A 27,858-nucleotide genomic window follows, 5' to 3' on the forward strand; every position below is an offset into this window, starting at 1 on the left:
TGACTGTCATAAAGTGGGTCATCATGTGACTGACCCAATTTTATAATGTTTTTTCATTACAGTCATTAAATGAGTACAGCAGCCACAACATGAATGTGGCAGTCATTAAGCGAACCATTGTTTGCTCTGGACCAGTTTTTACTGGTACTAGAAATGCCAACTTCTAGCAAAACCATAGTAAATTGAGGTTACATGACTACAGGGAGCTTCAAACAATTGAAAATGTGGGTCAGTGGCTGAGCATCCAAAATATGGTCATGTGACTGCAAGGTTGAGGTGCCCAATTGTCAAAACTTTGAAACTAGGTGATGAGTAGTTTGGGGGAGGGGGGTGGTCTGGCAATCCAATAGATGTTATGGCTAAGAAAAATTGTGCCTTGGCTGGAAAATAAAAATGCTTTTGAAAGTGATCACAATCCAGTTGTGAAATTCTGTAACTTAACCCCCCTCAGTAGGTTTGGTAAAAGAGGTTTCTATGAGAATATTTCTTTTGGGGGTATTCAGTTACCAACCTTCTTGTAATTCTTTAAAACAGAGGAATCTAATAAAATATAAAAAGTTCCTTTTAAAGGTTCCTTGTGGTGTTCTTAGCAACAATAAGCAGTTTGCCATTGCCTTTGAATGGTCCATAAAAATAAATGAAGCCATAAAAATTAATTGTACTGCAGATTCTGGAATAAGGATAGTGTTGCAGCAAGAAAAAAGAGCTTTCCCTTTTTAATAAAATAAATGCAATTCTTATGAGTTCTTATTATCAAATTGTTAATATAAAGATTGCTACTTAGTTTTTCTCAATTTTAGAACATGAATGTTTTTATTTTTTTTAAATGGGGATTTGCTTCCATGACCTTATTGCTATCACAAGAGCAGGTAAAGCCCATTTTGAATGACTACAGTCTCTCTCAACATTCCAACCTAAATCTGACCATTTATTTGTCAAACTATAATATGAAATTATCATCTTCCTTGATAATTTTCTTTGGATTCCTTTTCCTCTTCTTTATAATATCATTGGACAAAAAAGATGTTGCTTCCTGAACCCCCTTTTGGGCATATCTTAATAGATTTTTGGCTGCTGATCACAAAAACAATCTGTAATTTAATTTATCATGTACCTTTTTATAGTCATTTTCTGTTTTTACACAATAGACCCTTCAGAACTGTTGGCTATGCTGCACACATGAAAGCAACATACGAAAATATGGAACTGTTGTTGAAACACATCCAGCACAGCAAATACAACTGGAATATCTGTGGAGATCTCAAAGTACGGTTCTGCTGCTTGGAATGCAGTTCAGATATATCAAGTGCTATTATTACATAGGCAAATGGGACAGATGTATTACATTAAAAAGAAATGGCCACTCCAAAAGAATGTGGTTCCAGGACAGAAAATGTGCCACATGAACCACTGGTGCTACTGCATCACATAAAATTTGGAGCGATGAAAATTTAGTGTGAAAGCAGTGAACAAAGAAGGTGAAGGTTTTCATTGTTTGAGACACATGTTTCCAAGATAAGTCCAATAAATGAATGAATGAATGAAATGAATAACTGATGCCAAGATTAAAGAAGATTGATGTTGGTCCACAGATCAGAATCATCATGGGGCCAGAGAAAATAGCCTGGAAACTATTCAAGGATGTCTCTGATAATTTTCTCGGCAACTACAGATCACCAATCCAGCTGGTTGACAAGCTTCCTATTGCATACAAGACCTTGAAGTACAACATGTCAGTGAAAATTCATTTTCTTCATTCACACTTGGACTTCATTCCTGAAAGTCTAGGTGCTGTCAGTGACAAACATGGTGAACATTTTCACCAGGATATTGCCACAATGGAAAAAAGATATCAGGGCAATTAGAATCCATCAATGCTGGCTGACTACTGATGGATACTGTAGCAAAATTCATCACATCGAGTACAAATAGAAATTAACAACGAAACACTTTTAGCCCTGCTAAACTCATGCAGCATGTCGGAAATATTGTGCAATTAAATACATTGTAATCATTAAAAATTAATTTCATATTTCTCAGAATTCCTATGTGATAGAGTCATTCTAAAATTATATTTGTGTTCAATCTGAACGGGTCTATCATAATCACCAACAGTTTTTTAGGAAACAAAACTTTTGAAAAACGTTGTTGTTCAGTGTATTTTGCTACAAAGAATCACAAAGCTGAAAGTTCATGGAGCTTTCTAATCCGGCCTTCAGTTCTCATTACAGGTAGTCCTCAACTTATGACCACAATTGAGCCCTAAATTTTTGTTGCTAAGCAAGTGAGTTAAATGAATGTTGCCTTATTTTACAACCTTTTTAACCACAGTTAAGTGAATCATTGCAGTTGTTGAGTAAATCATGTGGTCATTAAGTGAATCTGGCTTCCCCCATTGATTTTGCTTGTCAGAAGTCAAATAGGAAGGTTACAAATAGTGATCACATGACCCCCAAGATAGTGAAACTGTCATAAATACATGCAAGTTGTCAAGCGCCCAAAAATTAATCACATGATCATGAGGAATCTGCAATGGTTGTGTGAAAACCAGTCATAAGTCTCTTTTTTCAGCGCTGTTTTAACTTCCGTCACTAAACAAATGATTATAGGTAGAGGACTACCTGCATGTGACTTCAGTAATTTTATAAGCAGGACACAGGCACTACAATACCTTTGGGATTAATGTCCTTCAGCTACTGGTGCTGAAAAGCATAAATCCTTCAGTAGAGGTAGATTTTGATTATTAGTGCAATTAATAAAGCTCACAAAATGGATACATTATTCAAATTGGTGCTATGCCTATGGAAAATAAGGTAATTGTTTCTGGCTTGAGGGAAATAGGCAATAAAATAGGCAATAAATTTTTTAAACGTAAATGTTGACGTTTATTAATAAAATATACCAGTAAACGATTAGAATACTTACAACAATTTCATTTGTAACAACGTCAAAGTAGTTATAGAAAGTAATGGAGAAGCAAAAGAATTCTGAAATTATTCCTTCCAGATAGATAGACCTCACAACTATTTAAAATAAATAAATCAAGTGAACCAAGTACATACAAGCTGGATGATCAAAGACCTATCAAAAGTCTACGTGCGCATGACGAACTTTCCGCAGTTTTTCCGCCCCAGAAGGACCGTACTACAGTACCCGCCATGCTTTGCGCCCACGCCGGCTACGATCTGGAGACGGGAGAGCGCGCAGGGCCTGTTGGGAGCGCGCGTGTGTCGGCGGCCGGGGAAGGTGGCGGAACGAGCGCCCTTCCCTGGCGCTTTCTCCTCTCTCTCTCTCTCTCCCTTCCCCGTCCATTCATTGCTGCCGTGCGGACTGTCTGCGCTCTCCTCTCCGCTGGCTGCAGCCGCCGCCGCCGCCACCATGGAGGCGCTGATTCCGGTCATTAACAAGCTGCAGGACGTCTTCAACACGGTGGGCGCCGATATCATCCAGCTGCCGCAGATCGTGGTGGTCGGGACGCAGGTGAGCCAGGCGGGGCCTGAGCCAGGGTGACCTCCGCCCGGGCAGGAAGCGAACAGATGCCCTTGGTGGGGGGGGGCTCCAAGCGGAGGAGCGGAGCGTTAAGTGGGATGCGGGTGAAGGAGAGATGGCTTTCCTTCCTGATGTGGGTTCGAGGGAAGGAAATATTCGTCGGCCAATGCGAGTCTTGCAATGTGTGGGGTTGGGGGTTGTTGTTGTTGTTGTTGTTGTTCTCTAAATGTATATGCCGCCCAACTCCCAGCGAGTCTGGGAGGTGTGCAAATTTTAAAAATGCATTTATGGCTATTGCAGTTGTAATTAGTATTGGCAGTCTTCCAGTTGTTAGGACTGTTTTAGAATGGCCGCCAGCTTTATTGTAATTGTATTGAAGTATTTAGAGGCTTCTTGAGGCGCAGGGTTAAGTTTATATAAATAAATAACCGGTCGTGATGTGTTTATTAGTGGGATCAACAGTGGTATTGACCAAAAAGCTTTTTCCTTTCTTTTTTTGAACCACGTGTTATTCCCCTCCCAGCATGAAAGAAGCCACTCCCAAATAGGAGAAGCCTGTTGATAAACTCTTTCCAATCCTGACTTAATTTGCTAGTCAAGGGGAATTATTAAAGGGAACACAACAGGAGACTGGTCTGACATCCTGAAGGCTGCAAATAAGCAATTTAAATTTTGGGGATAGCTCTCTAAATCAGGGGTCTTCCAACTCTTCAGCACATTGACCCCTTCAGATTGTTCATCAGTTGCTTGCCAAACATATATTTGGTAAAAACATATATATTTGGTAAATTCTACTTTGATAGCACTACTACTAACAATAACCCTGAGTCCCGTCGGGAGAAGGGCGGCATATAAATTAAATTAAATAAATAAATAAATAAAATAAATAACAATATTCCCTTGGATAGTGGGGATTAATTCTGGAGTTGATACTGATCACTTGGGAAAGCTGCATTAACTCTACATTTTAAGGTTATCGGAAGGCCTCTAGTGGTTTGTTTTGATGTAAAATCCTAAGGATGGGATTAGTCAAGTTTGTTAAGCCATTTAACTAACATTTAAAGTGAATGGGAGAAGGTGCTTGGAAATTCTGCAATGGCACTTTGACAGGTAAAGTCCTGAGCTTGTTAAAGCTAAAAGGGAAAATGGGAACATTCTGTCCCCATGTAGAAAGTAAGAGAAGTTTGTAGGTCTTTGTCTCAATATGTGCTGTCTGGAACTACTGTGCAGGGAGATTTATCCTTGCAACAACAGTGTTAAATAGGTCTTTTTGCTGTTGCTTTATAAATGAGGAAATGCATGTTGTAAAACACATGCATTCTTATATAGACAGTATATAGGTAAGGTGCTATGGAAGGATTTGGAAGTGATAATGAGAAATATTTTAATATGATAGGGTTTTAAAACAAAGTTATTGAGAGAACAATTTGGAGGTGATGCAGTAAACGGGGATTATTCTGTCAGATGCTTGCTGGAGTGAGTATCTAGCAAAAATATGAATGCCACACCCTGTTCTTCAGAGGAAAATATGCATAAATTGTGATTGATAAATAAGGGTTAAAACTGTAGAAACCACAAGAGATTAGATCTCAGTGGTAAGAATCAAGGGATATAATATTATGAAAATTAGGAGAAATGAAAATCAGAAGGTTAAGTGAATATATTTATTAAATTTAATTGTCACCTCATTTTCCAAAGCGATGCTAGGCAGCTTACATTTTAATAAATATAGAAATATAAAAATTATAAATATAAAAACAAACTGACAAAAAATCAAATACATGTGTAAGGGATAGCATTTTCTAGAATTTTTTTTAAGTATTTCGGTTAACAGATTTGTGTTATTTTTCCATAATATATTCCGGGCTAAATTTACTGAGATCTTACTCTGGTGCTGTTAAACTTGTACAGTGAAAGGTTGAAGATCTCAATTTGCAGCCAGCAAAGTCATTGATCCAACCAGTCTGCCTGCATCCAATTTTCAGTTGTTTCAACATCAGGCTTTCCATTACTGGAAAATGCAATTATACAGAGGTTGAAGGGAGAATAGCAGAGGGAATCTGAAGCCATATTTCTTTTCCGAAGCTAAACTTACTTTCTGACCTCTGAATGACATCAGGAGTCATAGAATTATGGCTAAGTGACATTTCAAATCAAATTACTACAGCGTTTAAGATAATATAAACTACCTACTGTAGTTAACTAATAATGCATTATATTGTATACACATTATAGCAAAGATTTTATGTTCTGTTATGTATTCTAAGAGGAAAACAAGCTTATGTGCTGTTCATATTTAAAGAATATGTCTTTTTTAAAAAGTTATTGCTAATAATTCCATGCCATGGTAGATTTGCTAAATCTCATTTCCCAGAAGCCCTATCATCAGTAGTGAATAATGAGCATTATTGGAGTTGTAGGCCTGAATTAAGTTCCACCCTGGATATTGTTGGATCTGTGGGACTTAATTCAATGAAAACACATTTTAACTGTAGGATATAAATTAAATAAAAGTATCTGAAGCATACCATAAAATACAGATTTTTCTTGAGTTCTCTTGTTTTCTCTCTGTCTTCTAGGGCTTGGATCCTGATCACCCAGTCAAAATCAGTTAGATGAATCCTTAACTTTGATTCCTCTTATCTTTGGTTTGTCTCAGCCATCTTTTTCAGACGCCATATATTGGTGTTGGTACTTGGTTCTTTATTTCTTCCCTACCGTCTTACTGTGTTATCAAAAAAATCTACTGTAATTGAACACCTCCTACAGATTGATGTAATTTGGGGGCAAGAGCATGGAAATAAAGACTGTTTATAAAATGTGTTATAAGCATGGTAGTAACCTGGGTCCAAAATTAAATTTTCCAAAATAGACCAAAAAAGTATCAGAATCAGAATAGAGCTAGGAGGGACTTTGGAGGTCTTCTATTCGAACCCTCTGCTCAAGCAGGAGACCTTATACAGTTTGAGACAACTGGCTGTTCAGTCTCTTCTTAAAAACCTCCAGTGATGAAGCACCTACAACTTCTGAAGGCAAGCTGTTCCACTGGTTAATTGTCCTCACTGTTAGGAAGTTTTTCCTTAATTCCAGGTTGCTTCTCTCGATTAGTTTCCATCCATTGTTTCTTGTCTTGCCCTCTGGTGCTTTGGAAAATAAGTTGACCCCTTCCTCTTTGTGGCAACTTCTCAAATACTGGAATACTAACTATCATGTCCCCCCTAGTCCTTCTTTTCTCTAGACTAGCCAAACTCAAATCCTGCAACTGTTCTTCATATGTTTTTGTCTGTAGGCCTTTAATCATCTTAGTTGCTCTTCTTTGTACTTTTTCCAAAGTCTCAACATCTTTTTTGTAATGTGACCAAAACCGGATGCAATATTCCAGGTGTGGCCTTACTAAGCCTTTATAAAGTGGTACTAATACTTCATGTGATTTTAATTCTATGCCTCTGTTTATACAACCAAGGATTGTATTAGCTTTTTTTGCTGCTGCATACACTGCTGGCTCACATTTAAGCGATTGTCTACTAGGACTCCAAGTCCCTTTCACAGTTACTGTTTTTGAGCCAGATTTCACCTAATCTGTACTTGCGCCTTTGGTTTTTCCCGCCTACATGTAAACCCTTGCTTTTCTCCACATTAAAACTCATGTTGTTGGATAGGGCCTATTGTTCAAGTCTGTCAAGATCTTTTTGGATCCTGAGCTTATATTCTGGGGTGTTGGCTATTCCTGCCAGCTCAGTGTCGTCTGCAAATTTGATGAGTTCCCTTATTCTTTCATCTAAGTCATTTATGAAGATATTGAAGAGTTCCTAAGACGGAACCTTATGATACCCCACTGCTTATTTCCCTCCATGTAGCACTTTAAGGATGACTCATTGAGTACAATTTGTCAGCCAGTTACAAATCCATCTGGTAGTGATGTTGTCTATCTCACATTATTGTGGAATAGGTGTGGTATACTTTGTTGAATGTCTTGCTGAAGTCTAAGTATACTATATTCACAGCATTTCTCTGGTTTACTAATTTAGTCACTTTGTCAAAGAATGAAATAAGATTGGTTTGGCATAGTCTATTTTTAACAAACCCATGCTGGCTTTTGTTATAACTTTTTTTGTTTTTAAATGTTCACAGATCTGTTTTTTGATTATCTTTTCCAGTATCTTTCCAGGTGTTGATATTAAGCTGATTGGTCTGTAGTTTCCTGGGTCTGTTTCTTTTCCTTTTTTGAAGATGGGAACCACAACAGCTCTTTTCCAATCCTCAGGTAATTCCCCGGTGTTCCAGGATTTGGAAAGATATGGTACAATAGTTCTGAGATAAAATCTGCCAGTTCCTTTAGAACTCTGGAATATAATCCATCAAATACTGGGGATTTATATTTGTCAAGATCAGATAGCTGTTGTCTAACCATTTTATTGCTTATTGTAATTTTTATTTCTAGTTTGTCTTTTACAGATGTTTTTGGTAAGTTGGGATACTGTATATTTTTGCATGAAGACTGATGCAAAGAATGAATTAAGCAGTTCTGCTTTTTCTCTGCTGCCTATTACTTCCTTGCCATCTTCTCTTTTAAGTGGACCTATTGTTTCCTTGATTTTTTTCTTATTATTTATTTGCTGAAAAACTGTTTTTTTATTATCTTTGACTTTTGTTGCAAGTCCTTGTTCATTCTGAGCCTTTGCTTTCCTAACGTCTTTGCAGATTCTGGCTAGCTGCTGATTCACTGCCTTAGTTAGGTGTTCCTCTTTCCATTTTTTGTACTTGTCTTTCTCCATCATGACGAGTGGAGAATCCACCAATGGGTTAATTTCGTCTTCTGCCCGCAGACTAGTTGACCAATTTTGCTCCGCCTCTCCTCCTGGGACCTCCCTTTCCCAGTCTTGACTAGTCTTGAGCCCGTTTTAGACTGAATTTCATTGACTCCTGAAGATAAGGTCGTATTTCTTGATTTCTTGATACTCTGACCAATTCGAAGGGGGGGTGGAATTGGTAGAAAACGAACAGTGGTTAGACTTCTTGTTTTTCTTTTTCAGTGGTATTGTGCTGGACTGGCTTTTATTATCATATTTTTCAGAGTTTTCCACGCTTCTTGACTTGTTTTCCCCTTTAGGATTTTCATCCATGGAATTTTTCTTAAAGTCTCTCAGAGTTTGTTAAAATCAGAAGTGTATTCTAACTGTCCCCAACTGAGCAGCCTACAAATTTTAGAGAATGAAGTTGAACACATTTATATATCACCAGATTGGTGATGGGTAGCTTATTCAATGAATTTAAAATTTCAAGCAAGATAAAATTGGCCTTTATTTAGAAATGTTAATACTTACCCGCCTGTTAGAAAAGCACAGCACTGTTTGTGCCTATATAAGTAGGAAAGCCCAACTTGTCTACTAATCTTATAAAGTAAAATTAGGAATAGGATTTGTAGGTCTGTGAGATATAATTTTAGTTGGGTGAGGCACTTCTAATCCTTTGCCAAGTACATTTTTAAACGCCTAAAGGCCAAAGAAACATGGCTTTTGTTGCAGTAGGGATAGAAGTATTATATAGGTTTCTGCATGTGTCCTGACATAAAATGAAATAAACCTAGAAAATAAGAAAAGGCTAAAATAAAGAAAATAGGGTAGCTAAAAATGAATAGTTTTAAAGTACTTTTTTCATCAAAATCAAACAAAAGTTCATTGGCAAACACCTGTTAATAAGTTTGTAAAAGGCTGTAGTCTTAGCATAATTTAAGAACCAATTACTAACAGAAAAATGCCAGCAACTTAATTCAAATATCAAACACATTGTAGCTCATAGTTTTAGTGAAGGAATCTTATTTAGAAATATATGGAGAAAACCAAATCCATTGAAATCTTTAATTATTACATCAGTTGCATTTTAAAAACTGAAATGCAATGTCAGTTATTAGAGTTAATTAGGATATATGTTTATTCAGAAAATTTGGGTGATTATTACAGAATGGAAAATAGTTTAAATGGATGATCAAAGTATATATTGTAATCAAATGGAAACTCTGTTCTCATATTTATTTCCTGCCTTTATTATTTTGATAAATAATGCAAGGTGGCTAACATATCTAATACTCTTTCTCTTCCTATTCATCCATCCTGAAGGAGAACCATGGCTTATCATTAAAATATTCTGATTCCAGCCTTTGCTTATATTAATTCAAGCATGCTAATTAGGATGATGGAAGTTGCAATCCAACACGTGGTTGAAACCCAATGCAGGTGAAAGGCACAGTTGAAAAAAGTTGCATTTTGATTGACAAAATTAGTCACACAGGATACTACACACCTTGGGCTCCCTATCCAGATCAAGAAAATAATACAATAGTTGAAATAATTTTCACTAATGTGGCTTCCTGGTCTTGTGATATATAGGCATAAAGTCCAAAGGTTCCTGCTTTTCCTTCCCTGTGTGGGAGATAGACCAATCTCACATAAGAAAAACAACATTAAACTTAATTATTCAGAAAAGAAAATGTTCCAGATAGCACCTATCTTTTACAAATGGAGATTTATCTTAGGATGTCTGAGAAGATACTAAATAAGCTTTAAATTAATGCTGCAGATTACAAGAAAATTATATAGAAATCTAACATCATTTATATAAGGCAGGGAAGGACTGGGGTATTCCACTTTGTTAGTTACCCAGAGCCTCTTTCCCTCATAGGAATGTGCATGTGTCATTGTTGAATAGTCATCTCCATCCATCAAATTATTTAATGTGCAGAGAAGGGGAGGGTTCACCTGGTGTTCTCCTAATGGGGTTAAGGTTGGAATAACTAAAGGCCACTGTCTGTGGATTATATGTGCTAATTACCAACAGCACTGTTTCCAGGGACTCAGGAAAGTTCTATAGTTGTTTTTATAGTTAATGTAAGCTGTTGCTTGCTATTAATAACTTTCTCTGCTCTGGACTGCCTTTTACTTCAGGCTTGCCAATTAACATTTTAAATGTTTAGTAAATAAATATCGGTTTATATTTTTGCTAATTGAAATGAAGGATGTGTGTGCTTGCTCTGGGTTGGGAGTGTGCTGGAGGCAAACTTAACTGGAAATTACCCATAATACAGGTAGTCCTCGGCTTACAAACACAACTGAGCCCAAACTTTATGTTGCTAAGTGAGACTTTTGTTAAGTGAATATTGCCCCGTTTTACGAACTTTCTTCTCACAGTTGTTAAGTGAATCACTGCAGTGGTTAAGTCAGTAACACAGTTGTTAAGTGAATCTGGCTTTTCCATTGACTTTGTTTGTCAGAAGTTTGCAAAGGGTGATCACATGATCCTGGGTGACAAAATTCCAGTCCCAATTTGGGTAGTTGAGCAAGGAATACCTGTAATGGATTTAAATTAACGGAAGACAATTTCTGATCAAAGGCTGGAAGTAAGTTCTTAAGAAGTAAGAGTGGTTTGATAGTAAAACAAATTACTCAGAGAGGTCACAGTCTTCTGTTTAGTACATGCAGGTGATCAGGTGAGGCTACACAACCATCTGTCAGGGATGCTTTGCTATGATGCCTCCTGTAGGCCTAAATGGCCTCAATGCTCCCTCCAACTCCGATCTCAGACCTGTTTAGCATTCTAGGACATTAAAGTAGCAATTCTTTAACAGAAAATTTAAAGTGGGATTTGAATATGAAATGATAGCACTATTGTCATTTGGACCTGGATTTAAATTTTCTTCATGATGTACTTAGATTAACCACCAAACGCAAGAATATCTGGTATACCACTTAGCAATTTTTAATAAATAATTACTATTAAACACATCACCACCTAGTCTCTGATAATTTTGTCTCAGGGTTACACATCATTTATCTAATACAGGGGTCTTCAAACTTGGCCCTTTTATGATTTGTGGACTTCAACTTCCAGAATTCCTCAGCCAGGCATGCTGGCTGAGAAATTCTGGGAACTGAAGTCCACAAGTCATAAAAGGGCCACGTTTGAAGACCCCTGATCTAATACAACTGGCTTACAGTCCATAAATCCTGTGTCATAATATAGATAGGTATGAGTTATTTTTTTCCTGCAACAGATCAACATGGCTACTCTTATTTCTTAGACAAGTTATTTGTGTCTATATCTTGTCTCTGCAAGATAGCTTTGTTCCTTCTCTGATCTGGTATTGCAGACATGTCAAACTTGCGACGTCACGTGACATCGTGTGACGTATCGGAACTTTTCCCCCATTGCTGGCAATGGGGTGGGCGCGGTTTCCTCGTGACGCGTCCGGCCCACGGGCCGGCAGTTTGACACCACTGGTGTACTGGAATACATGATAAATGAAATGGACACTAATTACCAGTAGTTGTTGATTCTTTACAGCCCAGAGAATACCAAATGAAAAAATTTGCAAGGGATGCAGTTAAATTGTATTTAATAATATACTGCAGGGCCACATCATGTTTTGTTTGTTTTTCACATACTAAGCAGAAATATTAAACAAATATTTAGTTTATTTATATTTATTAAATTAAAATACTTTCCATCTTGCAGTCAAATGACTCTACTGATTGTCGCTGTAGTACAAGAATGTGACTTCTGCTTTCTCTTTCTTCCTGATATGGTTTCCTTATTGCAGGTGAAATCAAATTTCTGAAACTGATTTGTTGATAACTATTTGGTATTGATGAAATAATGGTTTAATCCATTCATGCTGCTTAAAAGTTATCTACTTAAGAGTCTGATACGGTGGAGTAATAACTTTTGTTTCCAAATGTCCTTTTTACATACTTATGAGTGAAGTAGAAATTTAAAATTTAAAAAGTGTATTTAAAGGGCGTTTATTACAAGGAATCATATATCATATTTTTAATATGTTACTTTTCTGTAACTAGAATACATATGGGTCATCAAAACTTTGCAGGTCTTCTTCTCATTGCAGGTCCAGGTGAGAGTGTTGTATAGATGTCTGTGGTAGTTGTGTGCTTGTTTTTGTATACTCATATTCCTGCCAGATTTAAATAGGCAAGGTACACTTAAAAGAAGGCAAAGAAACACAGGTTGGCACGAACTATATTAAACGGCTTCATAATCATTATGAAAATCCACAGATCCACAATCTCAAAGTCCCAAAATGTTTACTCCTTTTCATTTATTCCTTGTCTTTCTATCAATGAAAGGCCCCGCAGAACTCTTTTCCAAACACCTGATTCTAGAAATAAAAGTTTTAGTTCTGCTCCGAAACTCAGTAAAGTAACATTAAACATGCATCACCAAGAATGCTCTGCAATCATTAGTTAGCAATTGATTCTGACTGATAGCCATTTTTTTCTTTGTTTTCGGTTGCCACAGAGTTGGGAGGGGGGATGTGTATTTTAGGTTAGACAAAACAATAAATTGTCCTGTGGGAACCAAGGTCATTGCCGGCTGCAGCTTTCTTGGAGAATGTGATTTATGACATAATACTGGGGTGGGAAATTCAACTTTGTAACATCGTAACCTTTGGGAGGGAACTTCAGTCTTGGTTTCACTTTTGATCCTGCGGATACTATGTAGCCAAATAAAATGTTCTTTAAGGAAATCTCTTGCCTTGAAGTTCTGATTATTCTGGTCTCATCTATCTGGTCAGCAGATTCAACATACCGTATTTTTCCGTCTGCAAGACACACCGTGTATAAGACGCTCTCTGCGCCGATCAGCTGTTCAGCGGAGTGCCGAACAGCTGAGCTAGCAAATCCGCAAGTTCAGCTGTCAGAAGATCTTGCCCCCTCCCCCCTCCCATTAATGGCAAGCCCACAGGGGCTTGACACCTGCACCAGGCGGCATGGCAACCCACAGAGACATGCCCTGGGCTGCGGAGGTTACTATTATTTTTCTGTGTATAAGACGCACCTGATTTTTGAAGAGGGTGTTTGCAGGAAAAAATAGCGTCTTATAAATGGAAAAATACAGTAAGCGTCCTGTGCACTTCAACATCACCTTTTCTCCCTTTGAACCTGGATTGCCAAAGACAAATTCACTTTCCGTGGTCCGATGGGCGTTCATATTGATGATTTCTTGAGATGCAGGAAACTCTGTTCAAAGTTATTGGAGTAGTGGCATGAGTATTTAAGTCCTCTCTTCTCATTTTCAGAGCAGTGGCAAAAGTTCTGTGCTAGAAAGCCTGGTGGGGAGAGATCTGCTCCCAAGAGGCACTGGGATTGTTACTCGAAGGCCCCTAATCCTGCAGCTGGTACATGTTACAACAGAAGAATGTCGGAAAACTGCTGGAGATGAAAATGGTAAGGCCTGCGAGATTAATGTATATTTAAATGGCAATAGATGATTGTGAGCCATTGTTATGCAGTCAGTGCAGAAAAGAAACAGTACCTATGCCCCAGGTTTTTTGATTATTTTTCTTCCTTTATACATCCTGATATTAAAGTACAGGTAGCAAATTGCAACAGGAATTCAGTAATTTTATGTCTAAAGGATATGTGGGGGGAAAAAGAAAAATCTAATGGAATATGTTTATCTTGTATATGGGTATATGTAAGTGTTCTAAAATATTTTTATTTCTGTTTGGACATGGAATGTTGGGGTAATCAAAATTAGGCATAGTATTTTAATAGTATTTTAGATTAAAGGTTCTCAAACAGTGTTCTATGGAACCTGGCGGTTCTGTGAAAAGTTAACGGGTTCTGTGCAGGTGAGAAAATTCATTTGAATGCAGCCAATTTTCTTTCACTAGAATTTTGTCTCTTGATAAGAGTTTGGGGAATGAACTTTTTTATCGGGTTCCACAGGTTGAAATAGTTTGGAAACTCCTGCTTTAGCATGTTCAAAGCATTTTATTGATAACCTTTACTATATCTGACAGCAAGTTAGAGTATATTAGTATTATATTGTATTATATTCAGAGCTCCAGCATCTGGAGACACTTTCCCACATAAAGAAGGACCTTTTTGTGTAAAATATCTCTTCCTTAAATTCGTGCAGATAGGGTGTTGGAAGTATGGCTAACCTTGTTGATGGTCAGGGTGGATAATAATGATTTTTTTTAAAAAAAATCGGATTTTTTAATTTAAATTGGATTTTTTAAAAAAAATTTCAAATTTATTTTAATAAAATGCTTTTGGAGTAAAAATCTATCTAAATATAGTTTTCTATTTAAGATACATTAATAATTTAAGTTTATTCCGCGTGAAATGGAGCTTAGTTATGTAACATGAGGCTATTCTGCAATATTTACATTTTTAGTAAACTCATTCAATGAATCCAAGCTTTGCAAGCTGAGATAACTTGCACTGCATTGATGCATTCACACAATTTCACAGTAACCATGAGATAAATCTTAAAACAAATGATTTCAGGAATATTCAGGAATATTCTTTTATCCCATTGTTTTGCAAATCTATGTATACTACAAACTGTATGATTGTTGGAAGAAAAATGCATTTGAACCAGACTCTAAGTGTTTTAATTAAATAAAAGAATTTGAATAGTTCTCCAGCTACCGCTGCACAGAGCCGCTCCCCTCCCCGTTCTCCGTTATCTCCAGTGGTGGTGACGGAGGGCTGGTGGAGGGAGGTGGCAGGCTTGTGTTGCCCAGTCACGGTGCAAGCCACAGGAGAGTTGGTGGAGTAGGAGGAGGCGGCTGCCTCCAAGCAGGTAATCTGTTGAATGAAACGCGAAGAAAGCCCCTCCAGTGGCAAACAGCGGCAGCGGAGCTTTTCACCATCATTTCCCCTGGCTCCGAAACGGCGGAGGGGGACCAGGACTATGCCGCTCATCCTCCATAGCATGGTAGCCTGGCTCGGGAGGGGAGTGAAGGGGAAGGTCGCCAAGCAAGGAATGGCCTGGCTGGGGGGGGGCTGAAGTAAGCAGGTGCAGGGTGTGTGAGGCAGCTCCACCCCCTCTCCCACCTGCCTTGCCTTGTTGCGGCAGCAGTGTGTACGTGCTCTCCTGCCCTATTGCGGCAGCGAGGTGAGACGGAGTGGGCAGGATCCTAACTAGGGCTTATTTTGGGGGGTAGGGCTTATATTAGGCCCACCCCCCAAAACAGGGTAGGTCTTATTTTGGGGGATAGGTCTAATTTTCGGGGAAACATGGTATGTGTGATTAACCTATTAACCTAAAATCGGTTCTGATATCGCTGTTTTACTAATCTGACAGCTTATTATTCTAAATAGGAAACCTTCATTTTGTTTGCAAATAATAATATTAAAGATTGTAACTACCAGCAAGAACGAGTCCTTATATTTAAAGAGCACCTGTCATCTCAGATCCATCATGGCAGCGCCTGTTGGCGGGCATCCACTCACTTGCTGCCTGCCACATCCCTCACCTTGTGTCACTGCCGCATCACCAGCCATCCCATTAAAGTGAATGGGACTGTCGGTGAGACAACAGCGGGTCAGAGGAAGAGATGACAGTTGCTCTTTAAAAAATTATGATTTAAATCCAGTTGATTTAAATCAAGCCTTTTTACTAGTGATTTAAATCGTGATTTAAATCAACTTGATTTAAATCAAATCCACCCTGTTTATGGTAGGATAATGGGCTTGGCTCTTTGGCCTCTACATATAGCTGAACAAATGATTTTTGGAAGAATAAGGAGACTAGCAACGATGAGCAAACAGTGATTAGTACTTTCTAAAGCTCTATTAACATTTATTTACTGTAAAAGCAGGAGTTTGTCCTCTTGAAGAATCATTCTTTGTCTTATTTATGTTTGGGTGCCCCATGCTTAATCAGGAGATTAAGAAAATACAATTTTCNACCCGATCGGAGGCCAACGGCCGTTGGTCTCCAGATATAGGCTTCACGGAGCTCGCGGCTGCGGCTCCATAGAATCGGGCGTGAAATTAAATTCGGGCAGAGGGGGGGAGAAGCCCCTGGATTACCCTTAAACGCCGTTTTCCTTCGCGGAGCTGCGGCTGCAGCCCTCGTGGCCCGACTGTTCCTGGCCTTCTCGTCTTCCTCGTTCGTTTGAGAAATCGGAGGTCCGCGCGCGCGCGCGTTCGGCCTCCGATACGATCGGTGAGGCCGGCTAATTGGAGGCTTGAAAATCAGTTTTTTGCTCCGTTTTCTCGTTGTTTTGGTCGATCGATCGTGCGCGGAGGCTCCAGAGAGTGCGGGGGGGGGGAGATACTTTCCCAAGCCATGCCTGTATCAGGGAACCGCCATCTTGAGCCTCGTGGGCTTTAACTTGGCCACGACGGCCATTTTGAAACCGCAGTTTGGTCAAAAGCACTTGATTTAATTAGTTGGTGCGAATTAATTCTAATCAGGGCTGATATCACACATTCTCTTTATCAGACAGCTTCCCTTTCTCTCAATTGTGGCAATACTGGGTTAGCAATCTATCTGTAGCAAGATAGGCCGCCATTTTGGCCCGGTCGCCATTTTGTTTTTTCTTAATTTCTACAATTTAGAGTTAGGAACCTTTCATTATTCTTGTTCCGAGATTCTTCAAGCTTCGATTTAACTATTATTTCAGATTTGGTGTCTCCTGGTTGTTTATTTCTTTCTGATTGGTTTTGACAAATTGGCACAATACTGGGATTCCAGACACCCCCTATCGCGTGTCTGTCCTTATCCACAGTGTTTAAGTACGAATTCCAGGCTCCCCTTATAGAGTGTCTGTCCTTATTCGTACTTGGTTTCTCCCTTGGATTCCAGGTGCCCCCAGCTGCGTACCTGTCCTTATCCAACCGGGATTATACCTGGGTTCCAGGCATCCCTGCAGTCCGTCTGTCCTTACCCAGTGTTTGGCATTTTCCTGACAACGGAAGCCCCTTTTGTGTTTCAAGGTTGTAGGAAAATGGAGGAAACTTCTCTTTCCTCAATGAGTGCCCCGCCTTCCTCATCAGGTACTCCTGGTCCGGAGGGCACTGGTAAAGCGACCCATAAGAGCCGCTCTACCGCCAAAACATCTANTTCCCTTCCGGGAAAATGATTTTAATTGGGCAACAGGGGAAGTGGAATATATTGGATCTATTCTTATTATGGAAAGAAAAAAATATCAAGAAATTATATTATTTGTATGACTAGTATATTTCTCTCGATGAAAAATACCTTGAGAAAGTGTACTGAAATTAAAAGATTTAGATGATGAAAGAAAGATACCAAATTTTTGCCATCATTACAAAATATATTTAATTGATTGCAGCTGGCTTCACTGGTGGAGGAAATTTTGCATAAATATATATCCCATACTAAATTTATTAGAAACCCTCAAAAAACATTATTTGCTGCATTTGTATACTAGATTACTTGAGAAGAGATCACTCTTGGTGAATAATACCTGGCAGACAGTTGAATTTTTACTAAAGCTTCCTTTAATAACAATTGGGATTTGGGGAATTGTCTGGTCTGAATAAATGCTTTTAACCCCCACTTAGAAAAAATGCTGCATATTAAAGAGTTTCACAAAATTCTTGACTGAAATCAAGTTGTAGCTGTTATATGTTGCATTGGTTTTTAAAGCCTCTCTAGTCCTGCCTTTTTCATTAGGATGCATTTGTAGCCCTTGATTGTGAATTTAGTAAAAAGCAATTCCCCTTCCTCACCCAGTTTATGTATTCTGAAGATATTGAATACATTGGTTTTAATGGCAGCTTTTTAAATTGAAGAACACGAAACCACTGCAATCTACAATCTCCTGTGCACTTAATGAAGAAATCTCTGTATTATTCTGTTCTTATTAACCCTATTAATGAAGCGTGCAAAAGGTAAGGATTAGAGCAGAGATATCCAACGTTTGTCGGTTGGCAGATTGGAGGGGGAAGCATTTTATGTGTGTGCACATGTGCGCACACAAACAGGGCTGCAAGCACGTGTGACGCAGACGGGGCGGTGCTAGCGCCTGCATGACACTCGCTAGCACCTCCCCATTTTTACCGCATGAGCGTTAGCATTGCCCTGTTTTTGCTATGCGGTGACCCGTTTGCATAGCGACGGCACTAGCACAAGTGGGGGTGAGTGCGTGCACTGGCCAGCCTGTCCCACGGCCCGGTGGCCAGCAGGCCACGACCAGGTTATGAACCATGGCCCATAGGTTGGGGACCCCTGGATTAGTGGTTAATACTTATGCCTCTACTCTGCTTCATGGATAGCCCTAGAAAATTTTCTGTGTTACAATGTTGTGATGGAATAGCTTACCAAGTATGCATGTTCTCTTTTCTTTTTTGATTTAGGTAGACAAGTTGTGAGCAAGAGACTTTAGTCCACGGGTTGGCAACCTGCGGCTCCCAGCCTCCTCCGCCATTTGCAGAAAGAGAGACAGAGAGAAGCACTTGCGCTTCCCTTCTCTCTGTCTGTCTGTCTGTCTCTCTCTCTCTCTCTCTCTGTGTGTGTGTGTGTGTGTGTGTGTGTGTGTGTGTGTGTGTGTGTGTGTGTAAAAAGAGTGGCCTCACTCTGTTCTCAGACAAGCTGACAAGCTTATTGGGCGGGGCTCCCGAATTTCTGCATCTCAGTAGGAAGTAGAAGAAAGCAGAAAGCAGAATCTCTCTCTCTCTCTCTCTCTCTCTCTCTCTCTCTCTCTCTCTCTCTCTCTCTCTCTCTCTCTCTCTCTCTCTCACACACACACACACACACACACACACACACACTGAGTGGCGGAAGAGGACTGGCAGACCAAGGGCAGGAGAGAGCCAGCCCAATAAGAATGTGTGTCAGCTTGTCAGAGAACAGCGTCAGGCCAGCTTGCCCGGTGAGCAGAAGATCGGAGAGAGGGAGGGAGACAGAGAGAGGGGGGAGAGAGAGAGAGAGAGAGAGAGAGAGAGAGAGAGAGAGAACTCATACACAGCAGTCTCTATTTCTTTTTAATTAAACTCTTCAATCAAACTCCCCCCCCTCGCACAAGCGCACGTTTTGCAGCTCCCAGTGTTTTCTTTTTTCTGGGAAATGGGTCCAAGTGGCTCTTTGAGTGTTTAAGGTTGCTGACCCCTGCTTTAACCCATTGGTACATAAGCTCTGATCTGTTTTGTGTTAAGGACTGCTGATCTTTGTCAGGCTGAATTGCATTTTGTAGAACTGTGGAAAGCCAGATTTAAGGGCACTGTAGCTTGAATGCAGAAAACATGATATGATCCACATTCTTGACAATAATAAATAATCTCTTCTGTTGTTTTTCATGGCATTTCAGAGTCAGAGATAACAATAGGGAATTGATTAGGGATGATGGGAGTTGTGATCAAATGTATTAGGTGTACTGCATGTAGCGAAGCTGATGTGAACCACACGTTGTGTCACAGGACAAATCCTAAAAGGACATCTGAACAAGTCTGTAACCATTAGAACTTTAAAGACCTTCCTGCATCCACAGTTGAAGATACTGGGTGTGATGTTTTATATGCCTGTTTATTTGATAGTTTAGGCAAATTTATAAAGAAATTAAATCAGAAAAGAATAAAATGCAGTGAGAATGAACCATGTAGAACAGAGCAAATAATCCTAGTTACTGCATTTATATGAAAAAAGGATGAGTCTGACTTTAAGACATTTCTTTCCCAAAAAGGAAAAAAAAATAGAAGGAAACCAAATATAAATTCTGTGTAGTGCCTGGATTTCCCACTTTGTCAAACAAGGGTTCCTAACTCCAGCTGAGATCTGTCCTAGAGATTTTCTTGTCCCCACAAATAAGGTTGTATTTCTGTTTGTAAGTTGTGTCTGTTTGTAAGTTAGTCTCTCTCTCTCTCTCCCTCTCTCTCCCTCTCTTCCCTCCTTCTCTCTCTCTCTCATTCATTCTCTCTCTCTGTCTCACACACATACACAAAGAGAGAGAGAGAGAGAGCGCTATGAGCCCCTCATATTGAGTTACCTGAAAAAGTAAACTTCCCTCAATTGTGGATGCTTAAATCGACACTATTTAATTATGTTGCAATATAATCTGTCATTTTTTATTGATGACATCCTAGTCTCTCTCTTGTATACCTAAAGACAATATTGATAATACGCCCATCTCTTATTTTGTCTACCACAGCAATGTTATGAAGAGGGTTAGGTCAACAGAAAGCAATGTTATGAAGAGGGTTAGGTCAACAGAAAGTGTGACTAGCCAAAACTTTTCATGCTAAGGGAGGACTGAAACTCATAGTCTCCAGTTTCTAATCCACCTCTGTAACCACTATGCTTAACTGGCTTTAGTGTTAAAACTTACTAAGGTTAGTATATTGTGTAAATTGCAGCCACCAACTTTTAATTGGCTTAATTACATGGATTGTGACAGTGATGTCTGTAGATCATCAGTATATGAGTCAGTCTTATATTGCAGTTTCCTGATGCAGGCAGGGAATTCTAGTAGTGTCCCCAAATATATACAAGTAGTCTTTGCTCGTCGACTGCCTTGTTCAGTGACTGACATTATGACAGTGTAAAAAAACAAACCTTTGCAATCAATCCTTGCATTTATGATGCTGCCCTTTGGTCACGTGATTGCCTTTTGGGTGCTTTGCAATTGGCACACATTGATGACCGTTGCAGCATCCGCTGGTCACTGGGTCTCCATTTATGTGCTTTGCAACTGGCTTGGAACAAACAGTTAATAAAGAAAGTGACAGGAAAATCTTAAGTTGTGGTCATGTGATGTTTCACTTAACCAAAGGGGAGGTGATTGTTGTAACCCTGTTGCAATTACATGATTTTCCCCTTAGTGAACATGGAACCGAATAATGTGATTGTGTTTATTCAGTGAGGACTACCTGTGCAGAGGGACTCAGGCTGAGGCAGCCTATAATAGAGTTCATGTAAACATTTTTTGATAGTGAACCATTGTACAGTATATGAGCATGTTGATGTCTGTACACATTAACCCAAATTGGGACATTAGCTCTGCATTCTAAAAAATGGATGGTTCTGTTCCCAGTGTGACTGTTTTCTGGTGCTTAATTCTGCTTTTGGTAAATGGAGGTACTACATGGTATAAGATTTAAGAGAGTTGATTGGTCATTTCAAAGTCAGCAAGCCTTTCACCTCTTTGATGATTATCTGCTTGATGCCTACAGCTTTTCAGATGAAATCTTGACTGCATTGTTTCTTTGTCAGTACGTATGTCTTTGTGCATGCTGTAATTTTTGCAGGACTAATAAAAACCCGCAACTTGAAGTAACACAGAGATCTGAAAGGGGCAGGGAACAGACAAGACAACCCTCTGTAGAACTAAACCTTTGATGCTGTTTCTTTTTAACTGCAGACCCTGCAACATGGAAACATTCAAGGCACCTTTCTAAAGGTTTCCTATTCACTTCTTTTTCCCACTACATGGAATTTGCATGCTTATTTATGTAGTGTAGCCACCAGCTTTCCATGTCACTTCTATTGCTGCCTGCTATCTGTATTTGTGCATTCACACGCTGGCTGCTCTGCTAAATCTCTGGTTTTGGTTGGCTGCCTTAATCTGGAACTTTCCATCTCTCTGCTTGCATTTGTGTCAAATCGGAACCTAACTAGAAATCTATCCTTTTTCTGGAAAGTGGTATAATGCTTGAACATAACTGTTTATAATCTTTCTTTTTTTCCTTCAAGCTATGGGTAGTGTGCATTTCTTGGAAGCAGTAAATGGTGAATAATTGCAATAAGTAGTACTGGAAAAAGAAGACTGTCTAGCGTCATGGAAATGTGACACAGGCTAATTTGAGAAACCATCTGCAAGTAAATTGTTTTGTATCTGCCAATGTTTCTGGAAAAGCTGCTTGTTCTTATGATGGATCTGCAGGCCACCCAAAAACTGGCTTTCTTTTAAAAAGTTGCTTTAAAGTAGAGTCACAAAATCAGCATGCTTTTCTTATTAAACAAAATTCATCAAATTAGGATGAATTTTGACCATAGCTACCAAGTGCCTCCAAGCTAGTGTTTTCCAAGCAGTTTCTCCCCAGATGTTTATATTTTTTTAATATGTATTAGATAATATACATATTATATTATTTTTATATCTAACATTTATATGGGCACCCAATAAATGTTACAGTTGGACAATTGGGACTATAAGTTTCAGAACTGGAATTATAATTTATTTGGCACATTAAAAGCTGAGAATTCTGCTTTGGACAAGTTGCTTTTTTAAAAAAAGAAAAAGAGATATTCATTCATAGATTATTATAAGGTAAAATCTGGATACTTATGATTCTATGAAGGGAATATTCTTAACTGTTATCCCAGGAAGCCACAGTTATGGATAATATAAGGATAAAAGTGGGCAAAGAATTGAAATGGGTCAGGAGGTATGAAATTCCTTGACAGAAGCGTTGGGCTGCCTTAGACATCTACTCAATACTTTTATAATTACCCTTTTTAATGTTTGTCCCTTTTCTCCCCTGGAAAGTTTATAGTAACTTTCTTCTTGGCATGTAAAACAAGGGAATTGCAGAATTCTGTAATACCGTGTTTAACAGAAGCATTCTCTTGTATGTCTGCTTGTATAATGGCCCCAATTCAGTTGTAGTTGTTTATGACCAAGTTACATATCAAGCAACAAGATTTTGCCTAGTCGCTATTAGTTTTATGACTTTTATCAGCCGTCTCTTTAATTCCATTGATGATATGAAAAAAATGCACACACAGGTGTACTTTCTTGCTCTGTAGTTGTTTCAAAGACTGGCTTAAAATGGATCTAAATAGAAGAAGGAGCCATTTATGGTATTACCAGTTCTTAGTAGAGTGCACATTATTTGTAAATGCTAATTTTTTTGTGTATAATTGACTAATGTTGCTTGTTTTTAGTTTCACCTTGAATAGTTGAAAGAGCATAGCTCAAGAAACTATAGATGGGCAACTTTGTTTATGTTGCCCACCTCTTATCTCATGCCATGATGATCTCTTTTCAGGGATTGATGCTGAAGAATGGGGAAAATTTCTACACACCAAAAACAAGGTAGGCTTTGCTGTTCATGATCTGTAGTAATGAAGAGGATTGCCAGCACCTGCTGTTTAAGATGGCTGAAGTCTATCATTTTGATTCCTCTACAGTCATCCATAAGCATTCAAGGCCACGATGAAAAAGAAATAGAAGATAGAGATGGCCAATGGGTTAGCTCAGAACAAGGTTCTGAAGCAGCTTTTTAAGGGGGATCAAGGAAAGCATTGAGGGTGAAAATGCAGTTCCTTGAAAATGTCAGGGTTTTCAAACTAGCCATTCATGTGTGCATGAGGCAAATTCTGTGTGGTGCTTGGTATAAATGTGATTACTTGTTTCACCCTGTGGTTTCTGATTCTGGCTGGATCACGGTGTATATATAGGCCATAGTTGTTTTCACTATAGCTAGTTGAATAAGTGAAGATTAGTCTTGTGTTCAGTGCTTTTCTTGCAGACAAGCTAAGCTGGTTTCTTCAAATATTTCCTGTATTTTCCCAATTTTTGTCTATATTCAGGTGAAATGGGCAATTTGCAAAATCAAACAGGAGTTCTAGGTCCTCATGTCTATTCTAAATCTGTACAGTTTTGTTGTTTTGTTAGAGAGTGTCATTTTCCCTAATAATTATTTCAACAATCGTAACACAAATTTTGGATAAATATTGAAACACCCTCCTTCAAGATTTGCATGTACACTTGCGAGTACTTTAAACAGGAAGGTGTTATCTTAGCAAAATTTGCAGACTGGGCATCCTGTTTTCCCAAATTGTTCCTCTTGAGTTTTGCAGAAAAGCTGCAATACAGATAATCCTCAACCTATACCCATTTATTTAACAACCATTTTAAATTACAACAGTGTTGGGAAAAATGGCTTATGACTGGTCCTCACACTTAGGACCTTTATAGCATCCTTGTGATCACATGATCAAAATTTGGGCATTTGGCAACTGGCATGGTTTTACATTTGTTCCAACATCCTGGAACCATGTGTGATTGCCATTTGTTACCTTCTGAGGAGGCTTCCAACCAGCTTCAGTGGGATAAGCTGGATTCATGTAATGACCATGTGATTAATTTAACCACCATGGTGATTCGCTTAATGGCTGTGGCACAAAGGTCATCAGATTGGCACAATTCACTTAACAACTGCATTGCTTAGCAACAGAAGTTTCAGTCCCAATTGTGAGTCATAAGATGAGTACTACCTGTAATGCAACCAAACTACAGCCCCTAGCAGAGGAGAAAAAAGTGCAACAGTATGAGCTTCAGAAAACTGCCTTTCATTTCCGGGTGTAGAACAGCCATTCTTTTTCTTGCCCTTGGAAGTTGTTAAAAGAGGGTTTTCTGGCAATAAAAATAAAGCTGCATCTCTCTAATCTTCACCTTCTTCCTCTCAAAACTGACAAGATTGAATGACTCTGTTTTTGGCTTCCCTAGTGCCATGGACTTTCCATCTGTAGTTCAGATTGGGATAGCACTCCCCCAAACAGGACTGACCAAAGGGGCCTTTGCCCAGATTAAAATGCAGTGCCAGTTGTGTTATTATCTGGAATACGAGCCCCTTGTCACAGTCACTCAAGCCACAATCATCTTGCATGTGGAATATTAAATATGTTCTTTCACAATCACTAAGAATCTGGAATAGCAGTTTTGCATCTCTGCTATATGAACTCACTGGTTACTCTTCAGCTTCCAGGTGCTGGTTGTTACTTATAAAGCTTTGGTGGCATAGATCCTCGTTATTAGAGAGACCATGTTTTCCCATTGTTTCTGCCCTTCCAGAAAAATAAAACAGAAGTGGGCATTTCCAGTGATACTCAATGGTACCCAGCTGACGTGCTTCCTGTAACACAACACTTGTCCCCCACTGGAACACTGTCATCCTGTCTGTCAATGTATTAGTCCCTTGGCTTTCTTTGTCTTTATTGAATTGGATATATTAACTTGTTAAATAATTATTATGACTTATGTTGCCTGTAAACATCCAAATAAATAGGCTGACAAGAATAGAGTCACTTGCAAAAGGCTTTCAGCTCCTTTGCTTTTTCATTACTATTTCAGCTCTACACAGATTTTGATGAAATTAGACAAGAAATAGAAAATGAAACTGAAAGGATTTCAGGAAACAATAAGGTAGGCACTCACAGTTATTATATTTTGCAAATAAGGATTGCTTCAACGCGTGAACTGGAAGCTCCCATTGATCAAATAGTCACACAACATTAATCTTGATTTCTGTGTTTAAGTTTCTTTGTTCAGAAACCGAATGTGCCACTGATTATGATGCGCATAGTATCTAAAATTGTAGCTTGGGATGTCATCCCTGGCAGCTTACCCTTGATAGTGCAAAGGTTTGCTTTGTTTTTCCTCTTAGCACTTTAAAAAAAAAAGGCATTTTTGTCAGTCGCATTTAAAAGAAAATGGCATATGAGCCAAGTTTAGGGGGGGGGGGAAATCTATGTAGAATATTAATGTACTTAGAGTATATAAATTTGTGTGTTAGTTTATGAACAGCTGAGGTCCAGAAGTGCAACTGAAATAAATGGGAGCTTGCTCAGTAAAAATTACAGCAGCTGGTTCAGATATATTGAAATGGCAGTTTTCATAATTTTCAGCCATTGTGATCCCAGTACATCCAGAGGGTGGGAGAGGCTGCTTTACCATAAAACCCAACGTTGGTTCCGACATTATTCTTGGCTTCTTTTTCTGTAGGGAATCAGTCCTGAACCAATTCACCTAAAGATTTTTTCACCTAATGTTGTCAACCTGACCCTTGTAGATTTGCCAGGAATGACAAAGGTAAGAATATATTAACTGCACTTTTGGGTTTGCAAAATTGTAAGATAGCAAATTATACTGCATTGCACTTATTTTCAAAATGATTCTTACTTGGGTCCTAGCTATGTCTACATCATCAGTCTGCACTACTATCTGTGGCAGTATTTCTCAGTTTCAGCAACTTTAAAATGTGTGGACCTCAGCTCCCAGAATTCCCCAACCACACGATGGCACACATCTTAAAGTTGCCAAGATTGAGAAATACTTTTCTATGAAGTCCTTTCTTGTAACCCTGCAGCACAGATCTCTTCAAATAGTCATCTTACATGCATTTCCCTAATTGGCATCCTCCACATTGTTTGAATACAACTTTTAACGCTGCAGCTATACTAGCTGGGGATTTGGGGAGTTTAAACAAACACTTTGAGTTTCTTATGTGACTTTAAAGAAAAAGATTCATAGGGATTCTCCCTACTCAGTTGGTTTAATTTTTTATCTCCTAGGTACCTGTAGGTGATCAGCCAAAAGATATTGAACTTCAGATCCGAGAACTAATCATTCGCTTCATCAGTAACCCCAATTCAATTATTCTGGCAGTCACTGCTGCCAACACAGACATGGCCACCTCTGAAGCACTGAAAATAGCCCGGGAGGTAGATCCAGATGGTAAGTATAAAAGGTATATTCCAGATGGTCTGTCTGTCTCCAGGAAACAATATTTTGAAGCCCAGTTGATAGTTTGATGTCACCTTGCAATAACATCTGTTCTTAGAAAATTCATATTTTGATTGGGGGATTTCAGACAAAAGGCAGGGCTAAGTCCCATAAATTACCGAGAACAGCTGGGAAGATGTTTTACTGTTTAAGGGTTACTACAGAATTGTATATAAAATGGGGGAGGCAAAATACTCTTCCCCGTGGCTCCCTGCTTGTTTCATTACGGGAGAAGGGCGGGATATAAATCCAAAAAATAAAATAAAAATAAATAAATAAATTAACTTTATTGACACTAACTAGCAGGCTAGTGTTTCACCAGATTTGAGCCCTCGCTTAATACAAGCCAGGTTTGACCTGCTGAATGGTACCTGGAAGCAGCATAGAATAAATAACAGAATAGGAGGAATGTTTAACCCTGAAGCTTGTTTCACTTTATGAATCCTAGTTTATGAAACCTAGAACAATTGTCTCAGGTCGGGAAGTGTTTTGCTTTGCAAATGTATGCTGTTGTTAATTTATTATATTTTGATTTATTTCTGCTTCCATGTTCTGATTTTGTTTCTGTTTTGTTTTAGTTATTAAACTTTAAATCAACAGATTTGTTTTCAGTGCTTTGCTCCGTACAAACTTGCTGCAAATTATCATCATTAGCTTTTTTTACTAAAACGTCTTTGAGATATAGAGAAGGTTTCATTTATATTGTTCACTGTTACATTTAGAAATTAAAACATATATTTGTTTAATAAAGATAAACAATTTATACACAATGTACTTCACCAAGACAGAGCCAGTATCAAGCCAAAAAGGTCCCAGTTCAAATGCTTTCAGGTTTGCTTGGCAGCTCCTATTGGCAGAACAAGCCAAGAGATGGTGATTCAGCAGTCAGTACATTGGCTGGATTATAAGAAACTATAAGTCAGAAAAACTCTTAACTAGGCACGATGCGTGAGGCAGCTTAGCGTAACCTTATAATTTGCTTTAAATCAGAGAATGGCTCAACCTTTAAACAGTGAATTTCCCTTTTACGTGGCCTTGTTTAATGGGCAATTTTGTACCTTTTCACCTTTCCCCCCCCTTTCCTCTTTGTT

The 27,858-nt window shown here is 38.7% G+C and overlaps 1 protein-coding gene across 2 annotated transcripts in view; it reads left to right on the top strand.

The window, feature by feature from the left end:
• Positions 1 to 3,366: 3,366 nt before the first annotated feature.
• The window catches only part of DNM1L (dynamin 1 like), a 43,589-nt gene continuing 19,097 nt past the window's right edge, over positions 3,367 to 27,858 (top strand). For both annotated transcript variants that reach the window (XM_015815672.2, XM_015815673.2), the window contains exons 1-6: positions 3,367 to 3,480; positions 13,577 to 13,724; positions 23,250 to 23,296; positions 25,337 to 25,408; positions 25,988 to 26,074; positions 26,557 to 26,719. In XM_015815672.2, the coding sequence (XP_015671158.1) occupies positions 3,379 to 3,480; positions 13,577 to 13,724; positions 23,250 to 23,296; positions 25,337 to 25,408; positions 25,988 to 26,074; positions 26,557 to 26,719 (619 nt within the window). In that variant the 5' untranslated portion in view covers positions 3,367 to 3,378. The remainder of the gene's footprint in view (positions 3,481 to 13,576; positions 13,725 to 23,249; positions 23,297 to 25,336; positions 25,409 to 25,987; positions 26,075 to 26,556; positions 26,720 to 27,858) is intronic.

The sequence above is a fragment of the Protobothrops mucrosquamatus genome, unplaced genomic scaffold (assembly GCF_001527695.2).
Source record: "Protobothrops mucrosquamatus isolate PMUCROS unplaced genomic scaffold, P.Mucros_1.0 scaffold363, whole genome shotgun sequence".
In the NCBI taxonomy this organism is placed as follows: Eukaryota; Metazoa; Chordata; class Lepidosauria; order Squamata; family Viperidae; genus Protobothrops; species Protobothrops mucrosquamatus.